General features: G+C 36.2%; 1 protein-coding gene across 1 annotated transcript in view; it reads right to left on the bottom strand.

Annotated features, from left to right (window-relative positions):
- The window catches only part of CHM (CHM Rab escort protein), a 236,319-nt gene that overhangs the window by 206,001 nt on the left and 2,944 nt on the right, over positions 1-27,374 (bottom strand). The window contains exon 2 of the mRNA XM_081563843.1: positions 6,940-7,006. Within this exon, the coding sequence (XP_081419969.1) occupies positions 6,940-7,006 (67 nt within the window). The remainder of the gene's footprint in view (positions 1-6,939; positions 7,007-27,374) is intronic.

Raw genomic sequence — 27,374 nt, 5'->3', positions numbered from 1 at the left:
TGATTATTAAAAAAAGAATAGTTAAAAATTACATTTGGTAAGAAATGTATGAACAACTCTCAAAACTCCACAGTAAAACAATCCAACTTGAAAACAGTCTAAAGACATGAAGACGTTTTATCAAAGAGAATACACAGATACCATAATAAGCACCTGAAAACTGGCCATCATCATTAGACATTAGGGAAGTGTGAAGTAAAACCCCAATGGGATACCCCTACACACTAGCCAGAATTGAACCCTCCTCACTCCCCCATCAAAAAGAGTTAACAACAACAAATGCTGTCAAAGATAACAGAGAAACTGGAACACTCATACATTGCTAGTGGGACTGTAAAATGGTATAGGCACTCTGAAAACTAGACTGCATTTCTTAATAAACTAAAATAAACATGCCATTACCATATGACCGAGCAAGTGAACTGCTGAGCATTTATCCCAGAAAAATAAAAACTTAAGCTCACGCACACAAAAACCTATCGATGAATGTTAACACAACAATTCTATCAGAGCCAAAAACTAGAATCAGCTGAAATGCCATTCAACAGGTGAACAGTTAAACAAACTATGATACATACATAACACAGAACACTACTCAGTAATAACAAAGGAAAAGAAATTATTGATATATGTAACAACTTTGATGAAATTATGCTGAGTGAAAAAAGCCAAAGCCAAAATGCACACTGCACAGTTTCATCCTCAAAATGACAAAATTATACAGCTAAAAATCAAATCAGTGGTTGCTGAGGCTAGAAATAGGGGTACAGACATAGAAAGGCAAAATGAGGAATCCATGGTGCTGGAACTACTCAGTATCCTGAACTTTTTCTATACTGAATCAAATTTAAACACGATAAAAACTTACATGTTTTTGCTTCATCCTCTTTTTCTGGCAAGCATATTGTAAGACACATAAAAAGGTAACAGCAACTGCTTCCAAGGGGTGAGAGACAGAGTAGAAGGGAAGGATGGGTTGCAGGCAGGAGAATGAAGAAGCACACTAGAACTTTACTGTCTCACTTCCCTGTTTTGTCACGAGTGTTAAAAATTATAAATTCAGTAAGTTATTGAAATAAAAAATGTATCTAGAAATCCAAAAACATATTTCTAAATAACTAATGGATCAAAAAAGAGATCATAATGGCTATGAGACTTAAAACTTATACAAGATATCTAATGTGATCCTAAGAGGGAGCTAGAATCATAAACACACTAAACATGAAGCTAAAACACAAAGAACTAAGAATTCAATTCTAGAAGTTAGAAAAAGGACAAGACTAATCTCAAGCCAAAGAAAGAAAGACAGAAACAATAAAGATAAGCATAGATATTAATTAGATAGAAAACAAAGATAACATAGAAGGTTACAACAAAGCAAAACCTGGTTCTTTGAAAAGACTAATAACATAGACAAATCTCTACCAAGACAGAGCAGTGAGGAACAGAAAAAAGGAACAAGTAATACTAAGAATTTTAAGTTTCCATTGCTATCAAGAATAGTATGGCAGTTCCTCAAAAAACTTAAAAATAGAATTACTATATGATCTAGTAATCCCAATTCTGGGTATATATCCAAAAGAACTGAACGCAGGATCTTGAAAATATATTTGCACATTCATGTTCATTCCAGCATTATTTACTATGTGCCAGAGGTGAGTCAAGTGTTTATCAACAGATGGATGAATACGTTGTATTGTATAAACATACAATGGAATATTATCCAATCTTAAAAAGGAAGGAAATTCTAACACATGATACAAAACAGATGAGCCTTGAGGACACTATACTATGTGAAATAACCCAGTTACAAAAAGACAAATAATATCTAATTCTCATTATATGAGGTATCTGTGTGCATGTGTGCTAAGTCATTTCAGTGGTCTCACTCTATGAGACCCTACATACTGTAGCCCGCCAGACTCCTGTTTCCATGGGGAATCTCCAGACAAGTATATTGGAGTGGGTTGCTGTGCCCTCCTCCGGGGGATCTTTCTGACCCAGGGATCCAACTCCTTGTCTCATGTCTACCACTAGCACCACCTGGGAAGCCTATATGAGGTATCTAGAGAAGTAAAATTCATGGAGACAGAAAGTAGAATGATAGTTGCCAAGAACTGGGGGGAAGAGGAATGGGGAGTTATTGTTTAATGGGCATAGAGCTTCAGGTTTGTAACATCAAAAGAGTTCTGAAGATCTGCTATACAACAATTAGGAATATACTCAACACTACTGCGGAGAAGGCAATGGCAACCCACTCCAGTACTCTTGCCTGGAAAATCCCATGGATGGAGGAGCCTGGTAGGCTGCAGTCCATGGGGTCGTGAAGAGGTGGACACGACTGAGCGAGTTCACTTTCACTTTTCACTTTCATGCGTTGGAGAAGGCAATGGCAAGCCACTCCAGTGTTCTTGCCTGGAGAATCCCAGGGATGGGGGAGCCTGGTGGGCTGCCGTCTATGGGGTCGCACAGAGTCAGACACGACTGAAGCAACTTAGCAGCAGCAGCAGCAGCAGCAGCAGCAGCAGCAGCAACACTACTGATTTGTAAATGCTTAGAAATAGTTAAGATGGCAAGTATTATGTTACTTTCTTTTAAACTAAAATTTATGGGTTATTTTTTTTTATAAAGTATGGGAAGCTATGTACATGGAACAGGGATATATGGTACTATTGTAGATGTAAAGCATAAATAAAAGGACTAGGCATAGGAAAAAAAAGGATCAGATTTCTGGTGCCAGAGGCTGGAGGTGGGGCGGGTGTGGGAGGGGGTACTGTATGAAGGCAATCAAAAGGTTCAATAGAGATATTGCATCCCTAATACTTATAACTAAGTACTAGGGACGTAATCTACAACATGACAAATATAACTTAACACTGCCTTATGTTATATATGAAAGTTAAGACTTCTCATCACAAGGAAAATTTTTCTATTTCTTTCATTTTGTACCTATGTGAGATGATGAATGCTCACTGAACTTATTGTGCTAATCATTTCATGATGTAAGTCAAATCATTATGCTATATACCTTACACTTATACAGTACTGCATGTCAATTTTATCACAATAAAACTCAAAGGAGAAAACTGAAACAAAAAAAAGGAAGTAAAAGGACTAGGGGAAGATTGAATCTTCTTTCCCTATGAATCTTTTATTTATCTTCTCCTTTCCCTATGGAGAAGTGAAAAGCAAAGGAGAAAAGGGAAGATAAACCCATCTGAATGAAGAGTTCCTGAGAATAGCAAGGAGAGATAAGAAAGCCTTCCTCAGTGATCAATGCAAAGAAATAGAGGAAAAGAACAGAATGGGAAGGACTAGAGATCTCTTCAAGAAAATTACAGATACCAAGGGAACATTTCATACAAAGATGAGCATAATAAAGGACAGATGGTATGGACCTACAAGAAGCAGAAGATATTAAGAAGAGGTGGCAAGAATACACAGAAAAACTATACAAAAAAAGATCATGACCCAGATAACCACAATGGTGTGATCCCTCACCTAGAGCCAGACATCCTGGAAAGCGAAGTCAAGTGGGCCTTAGGAAGCATCACTACGAACAAAGCTAGTGGAGGTGATGGCATTCCAGTTGAGATATTTCAAGTCCTAAAAGATGATGCTGTTAAAGTGCTGCACTCAATACACCTGCAAATTTGAAAAACTCAGCAGTGGCCGCAGGACTGGAAAAGATCAGTTTTCATTCCAATCACTAAGAAAGGCAATGCCAAAGAATGTTCAAACTACCACACAATTGCACTCATTTCATACGCTAGCAAAGTAATGCTGAAAATTCTCCAGGCTAGGCTTCAACAGTACATGAACTGAGGACTTCCAGATGTTCAAGTTGGATTTAGAAAAGGCAGAGGAACCATAGATCAAACTGCCAACATCTTCTGGATCATTGAAAAAGCAAGAGAATTCCAGAAGAGCATCTACTTCTGCTTTATTGACTATGCCAAAGCCTTTGACTGTGTGGATCACAACAAACTGTGAGAAATTCTGAAAGAGATGAGCATACCAGACAACCTTACCTGCCTCCTGTGAAACCTATATGCAGGTCAAGAAGCAACACTTAGAACTGGACATGAAACAACAGACTGGTTCCAAATTGGCAAAGGAGTATATCAAGGAGATATATTATCACCTTGCTTATTTAACTTATATGCAGAGCACATCATGCAAAATGCCGGGCTCAGTGAAGCACAAGCTGGAATCAAGATTGCTGGGAAAAATATCAGTAACTTCAGATATGCAGATGACACCAACCTTATGGCAGAAAGCAAAGAGGAACTAAAGAGCCTCTTGATGAAGGTGATAGAGGAGAGTGAAAAAGCTGGCTTAAAATTCAACATTCAAAAAACTAAGATCATGGCATCCAGTCCCATCACTTCATGGCAAATAAATGGGGAAACAATGGAAACAGTGAGAGACTTTATTTGGGGGCGCTCCAAAATCACTGCAGATCGTGACTGTAGCCATGAAATTAAAAGACACTTGCTCCTTGGAAGAAAATCTATGACAAACCTAGACAGCATATTAAAAAGCAGAGATGCTACTTTGCCAACAAAGGTCCATATAGTCAAAGCTATAGTTTTTCCAGTAGTCACATATGGATGTGAGAGTTGAACCAAAAAGAAGGCTGAGTACCAAAGAATTGATGATTTTGAACTGTGGTGCTGGAGAAGACTCTTGAGAGTCCCTTGGATGCAAAGAGATCAAACCAGTCAACCCCGAAGGAAATCAATCCTGAATATTCATTAGAAGGACTGATGCTGAAGCTGAAGCTCCAATACTTTGGCCACCTGATGCAGAGAGTCAACTCATTAGAAAACACCTTTATGCTGGGAAAGATTGAAGGCAGAAGGAGAAGGGGACAAAAGAGACAGTTGGATGGCATCACCGACTCAATGGACAGGAGTTTGAACAAGCTCCAGGAGATGGTGAAGGACAGGGAAGCCTGGCATGCTGCAGTCCATGGGGTTGCAAAGAGGCGGACATGACTGAGCAACTGAACAACAAACAGCAACAGCAACATGAAGAGCCATAATGGCAAAACTGAATAAAAATGAGAAAATATTTAAGCATGGCATAGAGCAGAAAACCATCTTATAAATCAATATCTAGATGTATCTAAACTCTCAAAAGCTACAAAGTGTGAGGGTCTAAAATAGAAGAAAAAAGTTTTGTCAGTTTGAAATACTATTTATTAAGGTATAAGTTTTTAACATTATCAAGTCACTGACTCACTGTTTATCAAAATTAGATTTAACTTCTTATATTCTTAATCAAAACTTATTTTGTATTATCAGTAAACCCTATGTGATTTATAAAATATTCTTCATTCTGGGAAGATCTCGGGTTTTAGAAAAAGACATGCACTAGCTGGGTGAAGTTAGAATTATTACTTAACCTCACCATGCCCCACATTTCCCACTTGTTTAATTAGAATACCACCACCCTCACTTGGCTGTGATGGGAATTAAATTACATGTGTAAAGAAGCTGATACAGGAAGTAGCTTACAGTGCAAACACAACAGATAACTTTGGGAAATTTGAGATTTTATTTTCAGTTTTAGGTTAATTAATGTTATCAGAAATAAATTTGAATTTGTGTTCTTATTAAGCCTTTTTAAACCATACTGGTCTAGTACCTCAGAGTTCAAGGCAGCACATTTTTTTGGCATGTGAATCCATATGTCAAAAAGATTGAACTAAGACATTAACACAGCAGTTGCACACATAACAGATTTCCCTGGTGACCGAACCCAGGTCTTTTGCATTGCAGGTGGATTCTTTACCATCTGAGCCACCAGGGAAATCTGGGATCGAACCTATGTCTCATGTCTCCTCAGGGTTCGCTTCCTGAGTTGGGAAGATCCCCTGGAGGAGGGCATGGCAACCCACTCCAGTATTCTTGCCTGGAGAACCCCCATGGGCAGAGGAGCCTGGCAGGCTGCAGTTGCAAAGAGTCAGACACGACTGAGCGATTCACTGTGGGGTGTGTGTGTGCATTAACAGTGAAAGAGAATTCCAAGAGCAGGACTTACAAACAGAAAGTAATTCAATTTAGAAATTTCATTCAGTGACTGGGGAATTAATATATTCTGAAAATAAATTTAGAATGGGTAAATGAACTAATACCACTTTTGGATTCCTACATACTTACAATGGGATAATATATGAGAAGGCACTGTAAGCTGTAACAAATCTAGTTATTCTTTGCATTCTGGCATTTTGAAAAACCTGTTACTATCAAACAGAAAATATAAAGTCATTATTTCTTGTTTCCTTTTTACTCCAATTTAATGAACAATTAAAGTACCAAAATACAAAGGTTGAATGCATTAAATAGATAGGTGGAAAGTTAAGGGTTTGTTTCTGAAGGAAGCAGGAATGGAAAGATTTACACTTTACCTTAAAGTTGAATTTTCCATTTACTTCCTTTTTATCATCACATTTAAGGAAAAGGGGAAAAAACAAAATTCTAGATATTTTAGAAAAGATTTTGCAAGCAAACAACATACTCTATTAGCTGATTTCTTCAACTATCAAATGCCACATCTAAAATACAACAGCATATACAGGGTTTACATACCCACATACATATATGATTAAAAGGGTAAGTGTGAGGTTTCCAAGCCTTGTGGAAAATTACTTATCATTTAGAAAAACAAAATCATTCATGTGAAAAATAAAATTATGGTACATTTGGTTTATACTCAAAGGAAAGAGATCACTATTTCACAAACTATAATAGGAGAACCCATACATTATATATTTCACACGTTTCTGGTGAAAATTAAACAATTCTAATAATTTTTTAACTTTAAAAGTTTATATTGGACATATATATGTACACACATGTGTACGTATATTTAAATTTTAATTTTGTATCGAGATATTTAGGAAGTATCAAATGCTACCACTGATAAACTTACGAATCAACATGCAGAACCCTCTGGCCACTTCTTGAACATGCAGCTGCAATGATGGATTCAGGCAAACCTATAAAAACATACACCTATATCATTTATGATGTAGAAAAAAAATATATATATATATAAAGCACAAAAAATGTTCAATTCATACCACTACTGTATAGAAGAGTTTAACAAAAGAGGCTCATTCTTGTATTCAAAATTATAAAGTTTATATTTACTGTTGAATGATGCTTCTTGAACATATACTACTAATACTGAAAATTTTATCATGCGGGAGATTTTTTAAAACTCAAGTACTTAAATTCTTTTTATCTGCCAATTACCATAAATGAGCAACTGTCAAAATATTGTTCATATAAGCACTTTGTTTCAGAAACTATATTCACATACTAGCTGATCAGATTCTTCCAAATGCACTGACAGAAAAGGATCTGCATACACATTTTAGAGATGAAGAAGAAACTGGGGTGCAAACTGCTTACCTTGCTGCCCAATGCTTAAAAAATAAGCTCTAGAGTTGAAATTTTAACATAAATCTAACTTCAAGTCACAGTGTCTCTTAGGGGTAATGGCATGTATTTTTCAGTTTAAGCAATAGGCTAACTAATTTTAAAAAAGGTCATTTACATGATACATTATTTCACTTCTGCTTAATACAGTCGTTTGATAAGAACATCACTGTTTTGGAATTAAATTAAGCCATATCATAAAGTTTTTTACAATAAAGTGAAAGTGAAGTCGCTCAGTCGTGTCCGACTCTTTGCGACCCCATGGACTGTAGCCTGCCAGTCTCGTCCGTCCACGGGATTTTCCAGGCAAGAATACTGGAATGGGTAGCCATTTCCTTCTCCAGGGGAGCTTCCTGACCCAGGCATCGAACCTGGGTCTCCAGCACTGCAGGCAGACTCTTTACCATCTGAGCCACCAGGGAAGCCCCTTTGTTATCATAAAGGGAAATATATATTACTACTACTAATACCAATACCAAAAAATATTTACCAAAGATAATTTTATAATAAAAAATTCAGATGTTCAGCTACATCAGCTAGTTAACACTCTATGTTATAAATTCAAGACACTTTCATAACTTTTTATTGTAAGAGCTACCATTTCAACAGAGGCTAAAATGTTTTATATCAGTCAGATGAACTAAGCTAGTTTAGTGTAATTCTATAGTGTTGCTACTGACTCTCTTTCACTACAATGAGATATCATGGTCCTCTTGGATTTTTACCTAGTAGAAAAGAAACAGTATCCTTCCGGCAAGGGTTTAAACAAAACACTATCCATCAAAGATTTATCTTCTTTATGTAAAAAAGCAACAAGCATATGGAAGCAACTGATGTAGCCAATCTCTAGTTAAAAATCACATTAAACAAAAGCTCCATCTGCATTCATGGAAGAAGTAGTTTTCCAGTGCTGAGCACTTTGTGGGTATAAAATGTTTGGTTCAAAAAAGAAGTTCTGACCAAATGTACTAGATATAGCCATTAAATATCAGCTATTGGAAATAAGCCATTATAAAGTTGCAACCTTAACTTTGGATATAATTCAAAGGAAAAAAAGTGAGAGTTTGTAGTGTAGAAGGAAATAGGAGGAAGAAAGGAAAATTCTAAATAGCTAAGTATGCTTAGTTCTTCATAATGGTAAAAACTGTATTGTTCTAACGTTTTATCTTAAGATCTTAACTCTTTATACATAAAAAATAAGTTTTCTTTATAAAGAAATGAAGTCACTATGGTACTTTACAGGCTGCTAAGTTGGTGATGGACAGAGAGGCCTGGCGTGCTGCAATTCATGGGGTCGCAAAGAGTCGGACATGACTGAGCGACTGAACTGAACTGAAGGGGTTTAGTGGGCTTCCCTCATGGCTCAGATGAGAAAGAATCTGCCCGCAATGCAGGAGACCTGGGTTCGATCCTTGGGTCAGGAAGATCCCCTGGAAAAGGGAATGGCTACCCACTCCAGTATTCCTGCCTGGAGAATTCCATGGACAGAGGAGCCTGGTGGGCTACTGTCCATGGGGTCTCAAAGAGGTGGACATGACTGAGCGACCAACACTGACTGACTAAGTGACTTAGTTAAAAAGGACAACAGCAAAGAAATATTCAGGAAGCAGAATTGGAAGGAAGCAGAATTCAGGAAGCAGTATGTTTAAGTGTGTAATAAAGACAGCATTAATAATATACCACCAAATATCAGTACAGGGCTTTATGATTCACAATGTATTTTCATATACATTAGCTCATTTATTCTTCATTATAACCCTGGGAGGCAAGAAGTATTATCCAAGTGAAAAAAAATGGGATGAGAAATGTTAAATTACTTGCCAAAGATAAAGCAATTCAGTAATTCGGCATCACAAATTCAAATTACCATGATAAATTCACTCTCTCCAATTTGGACTTGAGTCTGAGAATGAGGATGTAAGGGCAGGATGGTAACATAATGAAACGGGCATGGTCCCAGTCAGACAGAGCTAAGATTGAATTTTAGTTTTGCTGCTTAACTAGCTCTGTGACCTCAGGCCTTTACTTCTTCATCCATCAATGGAAATACCACCATCTACCTTGGAGGATTGTTAACTGTTAGCAGAGGATATTTGCTTTATAAAGAATACCTACTTTTATTTTCTTCAGAGAGGTATTTTAGAAGCAGTACATTTTCACCTAAATACTACTCCAAATATACACCCACTTTTACAAGATGCCAACTCCAATGGCAAACAGTAATAAAATTACTCTCCTCTATCTGGCTCAAATTAGCTGTTACCTTGGATAGGCAAATAGGCATGTGGTTATTTCCAACGCTTCAATCAGCATTGTGAGAAGTCATGTCTCTACTGACAAAGTAAAGCCAAGAACGGATTTCAATACTGAACATGATCTGAATCCAAATCACACAAAACCGAAATGACCATCATTTGTGTTTTCCCTTAATAGTCCCACACAAGTTGGTGAAAGCAATAGACCATTCCAATGTTAAATGGCAAGGGCCTCTTATCCTCATGCTTAGAATGATTAAAACAACAGGCTAATAACACAGCTAAAGTTTTCCTGGCCAGGATTTCATACTTCTTCCCACTCATTCAATAAACACCAAGTGCCTTGAACAGAGGAGGCACACAGTAGATTCTCTATAAACATTTGTTTGAAGAAAGAAAAGAAAGAGATAAGGTAATGGGGAAAGGGAGGGACAGAACAGACTGTGATAGGTAGTGAGAAAAAAAAAAAAAGATAAAGGTAATTTCTAGCCTAAAAGAGCTCAGAGTCTAAACAACAAGAATTTAAAAGGTTTAAAATAATAAATGTAATTAAAACTGTTAAAGGAACATGAAGGAAAGAAGCATTCCCTCTGTAAAGGGTAGTCATGGAAAGCTCTGAAGAGCAGGGGACACAAACCAGCTCAGTCTTTCAGATCTACAATAACCCAACTGAAAACTGTAGAAGAAGAAAGTGGAAGGGAATATTCTTGGCAAAGGGTGAAGGAAGAGAGTATCAAAAAGTAATGCCCCAAAGAGTAGCTGGAGCCAAACTGTGGCATCTGAATTTGAACCTCTAAGCAACAGGGAGTCTAAGATTTTAGCCATAAGAACAATATCAAATCAGCGTTTCAGGAAAATATCTCTAGTCACAGCATGAAGGATGAACTTGCATAAAACTGGAGCTTTAGCTTTCAAGTTTCCTAAATTCCTGTTTTGGAAAAGTTAACATAATTAAACTTCTTGGTCTTAGTTACAATTTAGCAAAATATGTAACTGTTTGTTTTGTTTAAATTAATATTTATAAGCTCAGTTTTAATAGCTTTTAAGCCCTTGACTAATTTCAAAACAATGCTTTTTTTAACACTTGGCACCATAAAAAGTGAACTACTTACTTCTGAATCGTTACTCAAATTCACACAACATCCCTGTGAGGCATTTTTATATGGAATATACATAGGCTTACAATGAATTATACAGTCTCTCCCACAAGGGAAAGCCAGACATGAGTTAGAAACAAATACCTTAGATCAGCTTCCCTGGTGGCTCAGCTGGTAAAGAATCGGCCTGCAATGCAGGAGACCTGGGTTCAATCCCTGGCTTGGGAAGGTCCCCTGGAGAAGGGAAAGGCTACCTTGCCCTGGAGAATTCCATGGACTGTATAGTCCATGGGGTCGCAAAGGGTCAGACACGACTGAGCGACTTTCACATACACCTTAGATCAGGGTCAAATCACACAGCATTACACTGGAAACACACTGTAAAAACTCTGAGTACAAATAAACAAGTACAATGTTTTCAACCATAATATGGGGCTAATAATATACCTCATAGGGGTACAGGGAGGAATAGGGTAAAAATGATATAAAACACCTTACACTGAGTCTCTAAGCATGTTGCATATACTCAATAAATGTTAGTTCCCTTCCCTTCTCTTCCTATCCCTTCAATAACAAACCTGAAGTTATCTAGTTCGAGTTATTAGGTTGGTACAAAAGTAATTGCGGTTTTGCATTGTTGAACTTTGTTGTTTGATACTGGAATACATTCTTAAATAAATGTGGCTATGTTATACATCATCTTAATACACATTTCTCACTTTATGTTTTTTCGATAATGACATTACTTGCTGTTTATTTTGTATTTATTTTACACTACAGAAATGTTAGACAAAAAGCACATTTGAGCGATTTTTTAATTCAAGTTCAAAATGGGTCGTGAAGCAGCAGAGACAATTTGCAACATTAACAAGGCATTTGGCCCAGGAACTGCTAATGAACGTACAATGCAGTGGTGGTTCAAGAAGTTTTGCAAAGGAAACAAGAACCTTGAAGATAAGGAGCATGGTAGTCGGCTGTGGGAAGTTGACAACAACCAAGAGCCATCATTGAAGCTGATCCTCTTACAACTACACAAGAAGTTGCCCAAGAAGTCAATGTCAACAATTCTATAGTTGCTTGGCATATGAAGCAAACTGGAAAGGTGAAAAAGCTCGGTAAGTGGGTGCCTCATGAGTTGATCAAAAATCAAAAAAATCATTCTGAAGTGCCTTCTTTTATTCCACACAATGATGAACCTTTTCTCGATCTGATTGTGATGTGCAACAAAAAGTGGGTTTTATATGACAACCAGCAATGACCAGCTCAGTGGTTGGACTGAGAAGCCCCAAAGCACTTCCCAAAGCCAAACTTGCACCAAAAAAAGGTCATGGTCACTTTTCGGTGGTCTGCTGCCCACCTGATCAACTACAGCTTTCTGAATCCTGGCGAACCATTACAACTGAGAAGTATGCTCAGCAAATAGATGAGATACACCAAAAACTGCAATGCCTGTAGCCGGCATTCATCAACAGAAAGGGCCCAATTCTTCTCCACGACATCACCCAACTGCATGCACAACCAATGCTTCACAAGTTGAACAAATTGGGCTACGAAGTTTTGCCTCATCTGCCATATTCACCTGACCTCTCGCCAACCAACTACTACTTCCTCAAGCATCTCAACAACTTTTTGCAGGGAAAATGCTTCCACAACTGGCAGGAGACAGAAAATGCTTTCCAAGAGTTCATCAAATCCCTAAGCACCGATTTTTATACTATGGGAATAAACAAACTTATTTCTTGTTGGCAAAAATGTGTTGACTGTAATGATTCCTATTTTGATCAATAAAGATGTATTTGAGCCTAGTCACAATGATTTGAAATTTGCAGTCTGAAACTGCAATTACTTTTGTACCAACCTAATATTTGATGGGGGAAAAAACTATCATTTGCTTATTATTAAGTTATCCTTGAAGATCTAACAACTTAAAACAGTTTTTTTAAAAAAATCCAATAACCTTTTCTATATGTATACTATAGGCCTTTCCTAGATTTATGCTATAGAAGGTCATCAAACACAATATCATTTAAACATTTCACAACATTAAATATGATCATTAAATTCATTAGTGAGGCTGTTTCAAAGAAATAATCTGCCAAAGATTAAAGGAAAATTTATAAATCTGATGCAAGATCAACAACTTTTACCAGCAAGTTAATTCTGTCAAACACAGTTAAATATTAGGTATTACATTAGCATTTCATAACAGCTTGTAACAGGGGAAACTGAGGTTTCTTACATCACTTCCTTCTCAGTTGAGGTTCTGCTATAAAGTTGGCAACTAGAAAAAATATATTAGAAGCTTATAGAATGTTTTGTGATCATATAACAAATATGCATAGTCCCAACTTTCTATAATTTTCCAAAATACATCTAGATAAAATAGAGATGTTTCACTATCAAACAGGGCTAAGCTAAAATCAGCACCAAAAAGGCATGAAATTAGTATTTTCAAGAATCTTATCTAAAATACTTTATAGGAATGCAACTATTATTTATTCATTTTTCAAAAACCCTTTAATCCAAATCCTTAATGTTGAACTTCATCCCTTACAACTATAATATTTAGGTTAGTTCCCTACGATCTTTCTTAAAACTGTATTATACCTGGAATTGACTTTTCCTAACACTATACTTACATAAGATAAACATTAAGTACTTACACCACTCCCAGCATATCAAACAATAAATAATAGATTCCCCTGACAGGACTTTGATGACCTGGCAAAGCCCAAGTGCTTTCAGCCCAAATCATATGAAACTATCAATCACTCCTTATTTTCTAGAACATTTCAAAATGGATTCCTGCTTTCTACCTTGGAAGTCACTTCATGTGTTATTTATAACTAGTGAAGACCAGAATGGAAAGAAAATCACACAGAACTAGAAAATTTACTGTGACTTTTTTTAAAAAGGAATGAAACAGAATTACTGGCAAGGAAAAACTCATAAGTACAACAAGCTTTTAGAGAGCCACATCCTTTACTATCAAACAACCCTATGTACAGACCTTCCGTACCATTGTAAACAAAGCATAAACAACATTAAGTACAAAACTGACTAGACTGAGCAAGGCAAACATAACACTATCCACTTAACTCATGTCATAGCCATTCAAAAAAAAGTGACATCACAAAATTAGACAGAAATTAAATTTCAAAGCAGGTTCAAGCAGTTTTGTTCATTCCTATTAAATTCTAAATTAAAAGGTTTTTATCTTATATTTAATTTTTAGTGTTTACCTTAAAAAGAAAAAAACCTGCCAGTGAAGCAGCTTAGGGGAATTCCAAGAAGTACAGATAAAAATACTGTTTTTAAATTGACAATTATTATAATTCACTTTGACCCACACAAAATAACAAACATATTAATGAATGTACTAACTTAGTATCTATGGATTTCTTCCTCATGCGAGAAAATGCTGTTATTAATAAATATGCAATTATTAGAACTTTAGATAAATATACTATCCATTGAAATATTAACTCACAAAATTTAGTTTTTCTTTAAAAATTTAATATAGTGTGAGCTTTTCAATTCAGTTCAGTGGCTCAATCGGTTCCAACTCTTGGTGATGCCATGGACTGCAGCACACTAGTCTTCCTTGTCCATCATCAACTCCTGGAGTTTCCTCAAACTCATGTCCATTGAGTTGGTAATGCCATCCAACCATCTCATCCTCTGTCGTCCCCTTCTCCTCCTGCCTTCAATCTTTCCCAGCATCAAGGTCTTTTCTAATGAGTCAGTTCTTCACATCAGGTGGCCAAAGTATTGGAGCTTCAGCTTCAGCATCAGTCCTTCCAATGAATATTCAGGGTTGATTTCCTTTAGAATGGACAGGTTTGATATCATTGCTATCCAAGGGACTCTCAAGAGTCTTCTCCAACACCACAGTTCAAAAGCATCAATTCTTCAACACTCAGCTTTCTTTATGGTCCAACTCTCACATCCATACATGACTACTGAAAAAACCATAGCTTTGACTCTACGGAGCTTTGCAGGCAAAGTATTCTCTCTGCTTCTTAATAATGCTGTCTAGGTTGGTCATAGCTTTTCTTCTGAGGAGCGTCTTTTAATTTCATGGCTGCAGTCACCACCTGCAGTGATTTTAGGCCCCAAGAAAATAAAGTCTGTCACTGTTTCCATTGTTTCCCCATCTACTTGCCATGAGGTGATGGGACCGGATGCCATAATCTTAGTCTTTGAATGTTGAATTTTAAGCCAACTTTTTCACCCTCCTCTTTCACTTTCATTAACAGCTCTTTAGTTCCTCTTTGCTTTCTCTCATCAGGGTGGTTTCATCTGTGTATCTCAGGTTATTGATATATCTCCCAGCAATATTGATTCCAGCTTGTGCTTCATGCAGTCTGGCATTTTGCAAGATGTACTCTGCATATAAGTTAAATAACGAAGGTGACAATATACAGCCTTGCAGTACTCTTTTCCCAATTTTGAACCAGTCCATTGTTTCATGTACAGTTCTAACTGTTGCTTCTTGACCTGCATACAGACTTCTCAGGAGGCAGGTCAGGTGGTCTGGTATTCCCATCTCTTGAAGAATTTTCCACAGTTTGTTATGATGCACACAGTCAAAGGCTTTAGCATAGACAATGAAGTAGATGTTTTTCTGGAATTCTCTTGCTTTTTCGATTATCCAACAGATGCTGACAATTTGATCTCTGGTTCCTCTGCCTTTTCTAAATCCAGCTTGAACATCTGGAAGTTCTCGGTTCACCTACTATTGAAGCCTAGCCTGGAGAATTTTCACATTACTTTGCTAGTGTGTGAGATAAGTTTCAATATTAGGAAAACTGGATTCTTGCTTTCAGGCTTATAGTAAATAGCTGAAAAGTCACTTAGCCTCTCTGGAATTCAGCTTCCTTATAAATATCCTTATAGATAAAATGAAGAACTGGAAGTAAGTGACCTGTAAGGTTTGTTGCAAGTTCTCAAAAGTGAATATTAGTGACAGATCAACAACCTGGCCTCTGTTCTTATGCAAATGGCTTGAACTTAAAAACAAGATTCAGGGAAGATGGCATTAGGAGCAAAGTTTCTGAATCTCCCCCTAAGGCCCCCATAAAAATAGTGCAACCAGGATACCAAAACCAAACACCCAGGGACAAGATCTACAACAAAGATAGGTGACAAAATATTGTGATGAACTCCAAAATACAAGTGAGTCATTAGGAACTTCCAATAGCTGCAAGATCCACATGGTATCAGAAACTGTACAAGGAAAATGACCGGAAGACAAAGAAATCTGTGACAGCATTGATGGCCAGAAAACCCCAAAACTGCTATCAGGTACTCACTGGAAGCTTGAGAGGTCATTCTGAGAACAACAGCAGCAAGTGGGAGGATACATTACAGACTCCAAGCTGTGGATGAGTGCAAAGGATCCCCTGGGAATGCTAGAGAGGTGAGAAAGTGGGGATGGAGTTGGGCCCTATGAACTGAGGAAAATGAAAAACTGTCCTTCTAGATAAATTCCTGCATGGAGGAGTAACTATTGGGAGTGAGTGAGTGCTCAGTCATGTCCAACTCTTTGCGACCCCACAGACTGTAGCCCACCAGGCTCCTATCTCCATGGAATTTTCCAGGCAAGAATACTGGAGTGGGCTACCATTTCCTTCTCCATGTGATCTTCCCAACCCAGGGATTGAATTTGCGTCTCTTGCACTGGCAGGTGAATTCTTTGCCACTAAGCCACCTGGGAAGCCCAGTCCAAAGGTACTGTAGGTATATTTTAAAAGGGGAGCCCTTATCCTTTAGATACATATTGAAATATTTACAGATGGAATAATATGACACATAGGATTTTCATTAAAATAATCCAGGATTGGAGGCTGAAATGAGAAGGTGGATGGTACCAAATGAAAGAGATAAGCCATAAATTGATAAAAGTCAAAACTGGGAAACTGGTACATGAGGAGTTTTATTATTCTATTTTTTTTATGTTTGAAACTGGCCATAATAAAACGTTTAAAAAATAAAATTTAATACCAAATTTAGTGAGATAATGAAAGGCTGTGTCTATGAAATAAAACAATCCCTTGGAAAACACACATTTAGTATTTTGTTCTTTAAACTGAGAAAACTGTATCAACTCAAATCTCTTAATGAAAGTTTTACTAAGTAATGTAAATATTTGACAAAGACCTATTTCATACCAGGAAATAAAACAAGCAGATTCAACTACAATTAATTTTCACTTGATTTTCTTAATGCTAGTATTTCTGTTTTATCAACTTAAATGACTAAAATCATCTTTCACAGCAAAGGATATCCCAGCTGAGCTCTCTTCAAATTTAATAGCAATATGTAACTTGTGATAAGGAAAATAAAGTCTCTTGTTCAGAACATATTTTACTTAGGTGTCACAGAAGAAAAATGACCTTTAGTGTATTACTTATAAAGCTATGAGACTATAATAGATGATAAGAGAGATTGTGCTTATTTCAAGAATGTTACAAAATCATGCAACAAATAACCTTTCTTCCTTATATGAATCCTTTCATGAAATCCATTTTTTAAAAAGTAGAGAGAAAAACCTTATGATCCTTATGAACTAAATTTTGAAAGAGCCTATGAATTTGTTACTATATATCATTCCTTGAGGTAAAACACTTCAAATTAAGTTTTAAACGTAGTCTTATTATGTATTTAAGAGAAAATTGGCTACATTTCATTGAGAAAACATTGAGGATAATATTTTATACTATTTATTAAAAAGCTGAACAGTGATTACACTGAGTTTACTAAAATAAAACAAAGGATAACATTTTATTTAATGAAAATCACAATTTTATTGCATTAAGAATTTCTTAAACACTGTAACAAGAGGGATAAACCAAAATCAATATAAAAGGTTGGTGAGTCATTTGTCAATGATCTTGCACTTGAAAATGCACATTAAAAACATCTAAAAATCAGCATGACTTTTCTTTTTCATTTCTCTCTTACACTGCAAATATGACACAATGCTAAGGAAAATATTTTACTCACCCATAACCCAACCCCTAACAATTTTTTTTCATTTCTCCTTTACTTACTATTCTTTGTCCACAGGTATACATTAGGCAGTAAAGGATGGGAAAACAGACAACAGGGCTTAAGTACTTGACCCAAAGTCACATACCCAGTAAATGGCAAAGTTAATATTGGAACCTATCTAGTCTGGCCCCAGAGTCTGTGCTCTTAAGTACTATCTTGCTTCAGAACATCTAAATCTCTTCGTTCATCCCCATTAAGTAATCTTACAATTAATTCAGTTTCCCAAATGACTTGAATCTTGGAAATAGGTACTTATTGGTAGATACCAATAATGCTATAAAGGGCTTCCCAGGTGGCGCTAGTGGTAAAGAACCAACCTGAAAATGCAGGAGACAATAAAATGGCAGGTTTAATCCCTGGGTCGGGAAGATCCCCTGGAGAAGGTCATGACAACCCACTCCAATATTCTTGCCTGGAGAATCCCATGGACAGAGGAGCCTGGTGAGCTATGGCATCTGGGTTCGCAAAGAGTCAGTCGCGACTGAAGCGACTTAACACAGCATAATAATGCTATAAAGGTATGTTCCTTTTTGTAAATTAAGAAATTGGCATTCAGTGGTAGCTATCAAATGTAGAAGGAATCAAAGACCTAAACAAAAACATCATTTTGCAAGTCCTAATGAAAATACTTATTCAGATAAGGACTACCAATCAATTTTAAAACAATGCTGTGAATAGCTGGTATCAAACAATGTTTTTTGCATAGTGCCAGAAGCAACATACAAATTATTTTCAATACACAAGGGAAAAATACATCCATACAATGGAGGCATCATATTGTCATCATCCTAATCCTGGGTCAATCTTAGCAACACTCACAGTGGATCAACCAGATATTTCATGTCTTCTGGTATGATTCAACATGATATCTATATCACCAAAGATGTTCTAGCCAAAAATGTTAACCTTGAATCCATCAAGCCTTTAGATATATATTTCGGTTTATAGGACAGAGTCTAGAGGAACAAGGTAAATGATCCTATGAGCAAGAAAGCAGCCAAATCTAAAAGAGAAGGATCACAGGCCTAGTCTCTCTTTGACATCTCAGTCATCACTTTAAAAAAAAAAAAAACTAAGCCAGAATAAAACAGATTTACAGGACACATCAAACAGAAGCACTGCATAATAATGAATTGGACACAAGTTTGTACATACCAGCTGTAAAGGGTATTTTGGGGTGGGAGAATGTGGAAAGTTGAAGGAGTCTTTGGGCCTAGAAAAGAAAACAACAGTCTCAAAGGCCCTTGCTGAATCATCTAACTTTGGAGAAAACAAAACCGAACTTTAGGTCCTGCCTTGATGCTCCGGGCCAGTTGTATCTATCTGGGACTTATCACCCCCTGTCCAGAAACCTTCCACCCCCTACATCTGTCAGAGACTTATCACCCCCTGCCCAACTACAAATGCCATCTCAACTAAAGAATACCCAAAACATCCCGCCTGATTAACGTTTCCCTTATCGCTTCCACAAACCTCCCTTTAAATATGAAGCCTCCCTGATCCCTCTTGCGCTCAGCCTGGTCATTAGGCCGACTGTCACCCTCCTTGCCTGAATATAGGTAACCTACTTCCGTCAAGGCCATCTCTCCTCCTTTTCTGCCTCAGCCCGAACTATACCTTACAAAATACCTTACAAAATAAATACAGTCTGTGTGCTAGATAAGATAAAACTATTGGAATGAAAAGAAAGGGGAGAATTATGTATGTACTGCAAAAGTTGCAGAAAAACAGGTACTTAATGATCTTATTGTGTCCTGAATGTGTGAGTGTGTTTACGACATTATATATTTCCTAAGGGAGACAGGGGCTTGAAAAGCTGAAAACCAAAGGGCAAATAAATACAATTATTTTGGTGAATATGCATGACCTACTTAAGTTGAAGATTTGCAATCCTAGAATACTACATAATACTAATAGCTGTGGGTAGGGAAGGGGGAGTTAACACTAAATGCATCTGTACAGATGAATCTCACAAGCATAATATTTATCAAGGAAAGCATGTCATGGAAAGAATACACAGAATTTTTGACAAGTGTCAAAAACAGAAAAAACTAACAACATATGGTTTGGGGATATACACATGTAATAAAAAACACTTCAAAAAAAACAAGAGAACAATTAAAGCAGTTTATCATAATGGTTATGGCATGAGAAAGGAAGGGAAGATGGACAGTGATACATATACATACAGGGAGCTCCCAAGGTTCTGGTAATGTTCTTTTTCTTCACCTGGGTCATACATACATGTCACTCACTTTGCTGTTGTTCATTGAAAGAAAGAAATAATATACACACACACACACATATATTTCATTTGTATGTATGATATCTTGTAATAAAAAATATCCTGAGCAATATTGTAAAACTGCCTACTCCATCCACCCACCAGACTCCTTTGAGACATTGGGGCTCTCCAATATACAACATTATATTTTTTACAAATTTTACCATGATAAGCAGCTTTAAAATAGATGCTGTCACCCTTGTAGCTTTTTACCTCTATTAGTGATTTTCTCACAATAAATTCTCAGATCTGGAGTTACTGAGTCTAATAGAATAAACATATGTACAATTCTTAGGACAAATCGTTATATTACTTTGCCAAAGTGTTGTCCCAATTTACAATACCATCAGCATTTCAACTGAATACAACTTTATCAACAATTAGTTGATGTTAATGTTTTTAAAATATTAAATTTGTAAAAACTTTTTGTGTTTTTGTGTGTTTTTAATGTCTTTAATTATTAGGTTATTTTGCACTTGAATACTGATTAGGAAAAATATTTTCCCCACAGCTTGTCAACTATCTGTAACTCCTCTTGTCTGTTTACATTCTCTGCCCATTTTACCTGTAGAGATCTTGACGTTTTTCATACAAATTTGAAGGTATAGTCCTTTGTTATGAATTACAAATATTCCTACTCTGTTTTCCTTTTTCTTTTAGTTTGCTATTTTTCAGAGTAGATGCTATAATTTTTTATATATTCTAACATTTCCTTTTGTTTCTTGAGATTTCAAAAAGGAAAAGTTATCATTTCTCTACAGATCAGATGACCCATCTATTCCCACTTAACAGTTCCAACTATACTCAAAGAGACACTCAGATTACTGGTAGAAAGTTCAAAAATTGTTCCTATAATGAAAAAATAAAGGCAGTATTTCAATTAGTGGAGCAAAATTAGATCAATGGTGTTAGAATAACAAGTTAATGACTTAGGAGGAAAAACCCTCATATTCTAGAATAAAGTAAATCTCAGGTATATTAAAATTTAAATGTAAGATATAAAATATTAAAAAGAAACAGCATCAGTATTTACTTAATCTTTGAGAGGAAGGCTTTCCATGCATACCTCCAAAGGCAGGAACCATAAAAGAAAAAAAAATTGATAGATACATAAAAATTATAAAGTTTCACACATGAAAAACTGCCATGAAAATAGAAGGCAAATTTATAAAATACATAACAAAGAATTAAAGTTTTTAATATATAAAGAATTATTATATATTGAAAAGAAAAAAAATCGCACAATAGGAACATGGGTAAAAGCAATGAATAAAAGAAACATAATTGACCAATATACCTATTAAATAATCTCACTTATAATCTGAAAATGTAAATTCAGACAAGGAAATATTTTCTGGCTATGATGTTGACATTCATAGAAAATATTGAAAGACTGGGAAAGTAAGCATTCTCATACTCTGCTAGTGATACTAGATTAGCAAACTTTCCTTAAGGTAATTCACCAATACAAATCAAAACCTTTACATAACCACCCTCTAAAATTAAATTTAACATTTACAGTTCTAGGTATTTATCCTAAGGAAATAACTAAATACATACAAAAGGTTAAGGTACAGCATGTTCATCATAGTATCACTTCATGAAAGTGAAAAACTGAAAACTTTAAATGTCCAAAAAAAGTTGATAATTTAAATGACAGGACATCTATAGAAATACTAGTGTATTTACTAACCATCTACTAAAAATGACATTTAATAAGCTTTTGGAAGTGACATAATCATAGAAATGAAGAACAGATAAAGGGTTGCCAGGATTTAGAGATGTAGGAAGGAGGGAAGTGTTCGTGGCTATAAAAAGATATCATGAGAGACTATGATGAAACTGTTTTGTATCTGGATTTGACAACTATCTACACATGTGATAAAATTACACAGAATTGAATATACACACAAGTTTATGTAAGACTGGTAACATCTGAATAAGGTCATTGCATAAGGTCAATTACCTGGTTATATTACACGTATTTATGCAAGATGTTAACTTATCACTGGGGAACGCTGGATGAACTATATACATGATCTTTCTATACTATTTCTTACAACTGCATGTGAATCTAAAATTATCTCCAAATAAGAAGTTATTTTTTTAAAAGACACAGGATGAAGATTTGGTTATTATGAAATGATATTCATAGTGCTGTGAACTGAAAAATAGAATAGCATACACACATCTATACACACAAAGTGAGAAAAGGTCTGGAAATATAGACATAAAAGTGTTAGTTATTATTATTATTTGTTAATGACAGGGCCCTTGGAGGGAAAAGATATTATCACATCCACTCTGTCAATTATTAATAGGATGAATCTATTGTAAGTGCTGACAACTGTTGACAATTATAGGAACCAAAAGAACCAACCAACCAAAAAAAAAAAAAAAAAAACTTCAAGAACAGAACAATGAGCCCCATGCTTGATCTTGAAAACTTAATTTACAAGTGCCTAAAGCTAAAAAAAAAATTTTAAATGACAAAATGGCAAACCCTTGCACACACACAAATAGGGCATTTCTAACAATGATTTTATTTCTATGGGAAATTATCTATCTTGTAATCAGTGAGTAATTCCTAGGGAAACAGATTTTCAAGTGAAAATATGACTGTATTCTCTGACCCCATTTCTTGCCATTACTTCAGTGGCCGATTCTGTTTTTTCAATTTTAAGGGATAAACACAACCAGGTCATTTGGTTCACCTTCATCAAAAGGTTTGCAAGATGACAACAGACGTCATGATGCTGTCAATAATAATGAGTTAACATCACAAGGCTTCTCTGGCATTAGGACTTTAATGTCAACAATAGTAACTCCCCAAAATGAGGCAATTGCCAGCCACTAAACTATAACACAATAATCTAACCTTCACAATATAAGGTATTTTTTCACATGGAAAAATACAACCAGTTCAATCTAACAACACCTAGCCAGAGGAACCTCAGTCAAACTTAACTAAGTCTTAGGTTCCACATTTGTAAAATGGAGATAACAATAAGCATCTAGCAACAGACAAGGTTACTGTGAGAATCAGATGAGATAATGCACTTTACGGGCTCAATACAGCACTCTGCATATAACAAATGCTTGAAATAATTTCATACATTTGTTTAACAGTCTGTTGTATATACTAAATTTAATTCTCTGTCATCTATTTAGCTTAGATCACTCATGCCAAAGTAACATAGAAAACTAAGGATTAGAACACAATTCAGCATCTTCCTAATATGCCTGATATCTGTATGTAAAATGTTATATCCCGACACTTTATTTTGTGCAAGCTTTTCCATCACCATCATTTTAAATGCATATATCGAAAAGCAGTTTAACAAATATGCAAATTCAGATCACAGATACATGACCCAAAATAGTTCAAAGCAATACAAAATGACTAAAATTGCCATTAACCAAAAGCCACTGTAACTCAACATGAACACTGGGTTGGACAAAAAAGATATGTATGAACACTACTCAGGAGAAAAAGCAGATACTGGTACTTTCATAAATGTGATATAAATGAAATCAGTCAAACGGTATGACATTATTCACTTAAACTCTTGGTAAAAATCCAATATAAGATCAAACACTCATGTGAAGCACCACACAGGCAAAGCTGCCCCTGGTCTCTTCACTTGTCTATTTTCAAACTAGTTTTTAAATAGTCTCATTATGAATAACACAATAGCTCTCATAATCATACTTGGAGAAGTCAATATCTCTGATAAATTCTCATCTTTTACACTGCCTTTTAATAAGATTATCAGAAAAGTAAAAATGATAATAAATCAATCTTTCAAAAGTATCCCTATTTTGTCACAACTAAATATCCCCCAAATGTTTCCAATCTCTCTAGCATTTATGCATAATATATGTGTACATATACATATAGTTTTTAATATACATATGAATATAAACTGAGAAGTGTTAGTGATTTTTAAGCTGTTCTAGTTTTTAAACCATTTACACAGACCATTTTAAACCATTTACATAGTTACAAAGGCTAACTTTTCAGTTAGAAGATTGCACTGAAACTGAATAGCGTGAGTAACACGTCAATTATATGGAATTAAAATTGTTTCTGTGCACTAAGATTTTATGTTAAACATGAGAATGTGATGGTGAGCAGCCGTATTTGACTTTAATTGCTGTAGTCTGAGCTACCCAAAACATCATGAGAACACTGGAGAAAACGAGGAAATGACATGAGGCATGGGAGATGAAAATGATGCTGCAGAGAGAACTCTGGTTACAGATGCAGCTCTGAGGGATTGGTTCAAACTTATGATTTACAGGGAAGGGTAAGCCTCTCCCAAAGAATCTTCTCCACAGTTATATAGTTCCCTTTACTTTTCTAGGTATTGACAACAGAAAAGACATACTTCTTCATCAATAAATGGCTGAAGAATTGCAAAGCATTTTTCAAACAGCAAAATCTGTATGCTTTCTTTAGTTCCTTCAGCATTTTACACTGACAAGAGTTTCATACTACGCCTCAAACAAGATAAACCTGTTCAAAACTGTCAGGCAAAACAAATAACAAATAATGCAAGCTGGTGAACAAAACAGAGTAAAAGAAAATGAAAGAAAACCATCAGTTAAGAAGTCTGATAGAAATAGTGGTAATAGACACACAAAGGTCTTTCCCACCAAACAGCCAGTGAGAAGAGGAGGACAATGACTCAGACACCTGAATCTTTCTACTGCTCTCCATGGAAACCATGAGCCTTTCCTAGGAAGCCTTCACTCCTTGACAGCAGTGGTGATAAAAGCCCCTCAATATGACATTATGGGCTATAAATTTCATCTACGTTTTCTGAACACCTACTAAGCATTTTAAATAATTATTCCGCTGAATCCTCAACACAGCTCTCTGAGGTTTACTCTCTTTTAGAACTAAGAAACTTAGACATTAAAGAACATGTGTAAGGTGGCACAACAGTCATATCTGATTCAAACACAGTCTGTCCAATTTCAGAGCCACACTGTCAATCACTAAACCAGGTTATCCCACCTCTGAGATCTAATGCCTGATGATCTGATGTGGAGCTGATGTAATAATAATTGAAATAAAGTGCACAATAAATGTAATGCACTTGTATCATCCCCAAACCATCCTGCCCCCCATCCATGTAAAAAATGTTTTCCACAAAATCAGTCCCTGATGCCAAAAAGATCAGGGACTGCTGCACTACACGATGCTCTCAAATTAGATACATACATGTCAAAGTAAATAGAACATATGGATGGCATAGCATTTATAAAACAAAAGGACTTTTGAAATACTACTTTCATTCCTACTATGTTATTCAGTTAATCAATATTCTCTAAACTTTAAAACTTTTTGCCCTTAGCCACTCCCCTTAAATATATACGAATATATGTATGTGGGTGTGCTTCAGTGATACACACATGAAATATGTTCCATAAAACTATACTCATCCTTACTATATATAATATATTCTAATACATATTCTATTCTACCTCTGTTTTATTAAGTGCTGGAATTGATTCCATGACCCACAAATAGGTGGCATCTTGCAAATTAAAAAAGAAAAAAAAAAAAAAAAAACCTCTGCTCTAGACCACAGGTTCATGGATTTTTGGAAATACAGGCAAAAAAAAGCATGGACAGCCTCTGATGTTAGAACCACATACAGGCATCCCAGGAAAGGACTACACTGACTTGACTTCAAATGCTGCTGCTGCTGCTAAGTCACTTCAGTTGTGGCCAACTCTGTGCGACCCCATAGACGGCAGCCCACCAGGCGCCCCCGTCCCTGAGATTCTCAAGGCAAGAACACTGGAGCGGATTGCCATTTCCTTCTCCAATGCATGAAAGTGAAAAGTGAAAGTGAACTCGCTCAGTCGTGTCCAACTCTTAGCGACCCCATGGACTGCAGCCTACCAGGCTCCTCTGTCCATGGGATTTTCCAGGCAAGAGTATTGGAATGGGGTGCCACTGACTTCAAATGAGGACTATATAAAATTTAGTCTTTCCTCAAGGACCCAGTGTCATAATTATGCATACACAATGGTAAATTTTAGAGTTGGAAAATGCCTATCTTAGAGGTCACCTAATTCAAGTCTCTCCCTTTACAGATCAACAAATTGATGTTCCAAGATGTTATGGAACTTGCCCAAAGTCACCTAGAAGGAAGGTTAAGTGATTCCCTTTATGCCAGGCTGCCACAATGACTGATTCTGGACTATGCTGAGCATGATATAGCAAGGCAGTCAGGATTTATGAGCAATATCCCTGTAATTTCCCCCATGTTTGTTATTTTTCTTATCTCATTTCTTTCCCCATAATCTTTAGCAATAAAATTCTTAAATGAAAAGGATCCATGTGTTATCCTCTGCGGGAAAAATGTTTTAAGCTATTCTACTCCACAGTCCATTTAGGGGAAGAACTCCAAAATATAATTTGTGTGATGTACTTTAGAAAGGAAAGGGATGCTGAATGAATCTCTATGTGGTCTTCGAAAGCAAGAAGGATGCAATGAAAAGCCCACATTGGCTTAGAACAGCTCTGAGCATGTGACTGTCAGGAACCCCAAATAGTTCCTCAGAATAGGTAACACATTAAACGTCACAAGGGCAGGGACTAGGTTCTCAGTAATTCTGGGCTGAATATTCTAAAAAATGTGTAGTCTGTCACTATGCCAAATGGTCCCAGGTCATTGTGTTGCCAGATGTAGGTTTGCATTTTAGGTGTGTTTGTCTCTCCTCTTTCACATTACAATATAAACTGTCACATAGGTCTAATGACACCCTCCAAACACAGTTTTTGCAGAAGTTGTTAATATTTCCTGTCTTCTCTGGAGGAAGAAATGCCAACCCACTCCTATATTCTTGCCTGGAAAATCCCATGGACAGAGGAGCCTGGTGGGCTACAGTTCAAGGGGTCACAGAGATGGACACGACTGAGTGACTAACACTTAATATGCTCTGAGCATGCTAGAATTTTCTAAAATGACTATGCTCTAAGTGAGAGAATGAGGGATTCCCCTATGTAAGAAGGATGCCAATAATATCCCATGATGCTTGTAACTTCCATCCCATCTGCCCTTATGTCGAGTTGATGGCTCTGCTGCAGGTTACAGATTATACAAGATGCCAGATAAGTCACCTCCAGTGAGGTGTTATTATGTTATTATGTGACTAGGATGATTTTTAACCTGTGACCAATGATACTTCTCTGTAACCTACAAAGTTATTA

The sequence above is a fragment of the Giraffa tippelskirchi genome, chromosome X (assembly GCF_054371585.1).
Source record: "Giraffa tippelskirchi isolate mGirTip1 chromosome X, T2T-mGirTip1v1.2.pri, whole genome shotgun sequence".
Lineage (NCBI taxonomy): Eukaryota > Metazoa > Chordata > Mammalia > Artiodactyla > Giraffidae > Giraffa > Giraffa tippelskirchi.
Note: the sequence above shows the minus strand (reverse complement) of the source record. Positions and strands in the feature narration are given on the sequence as shown.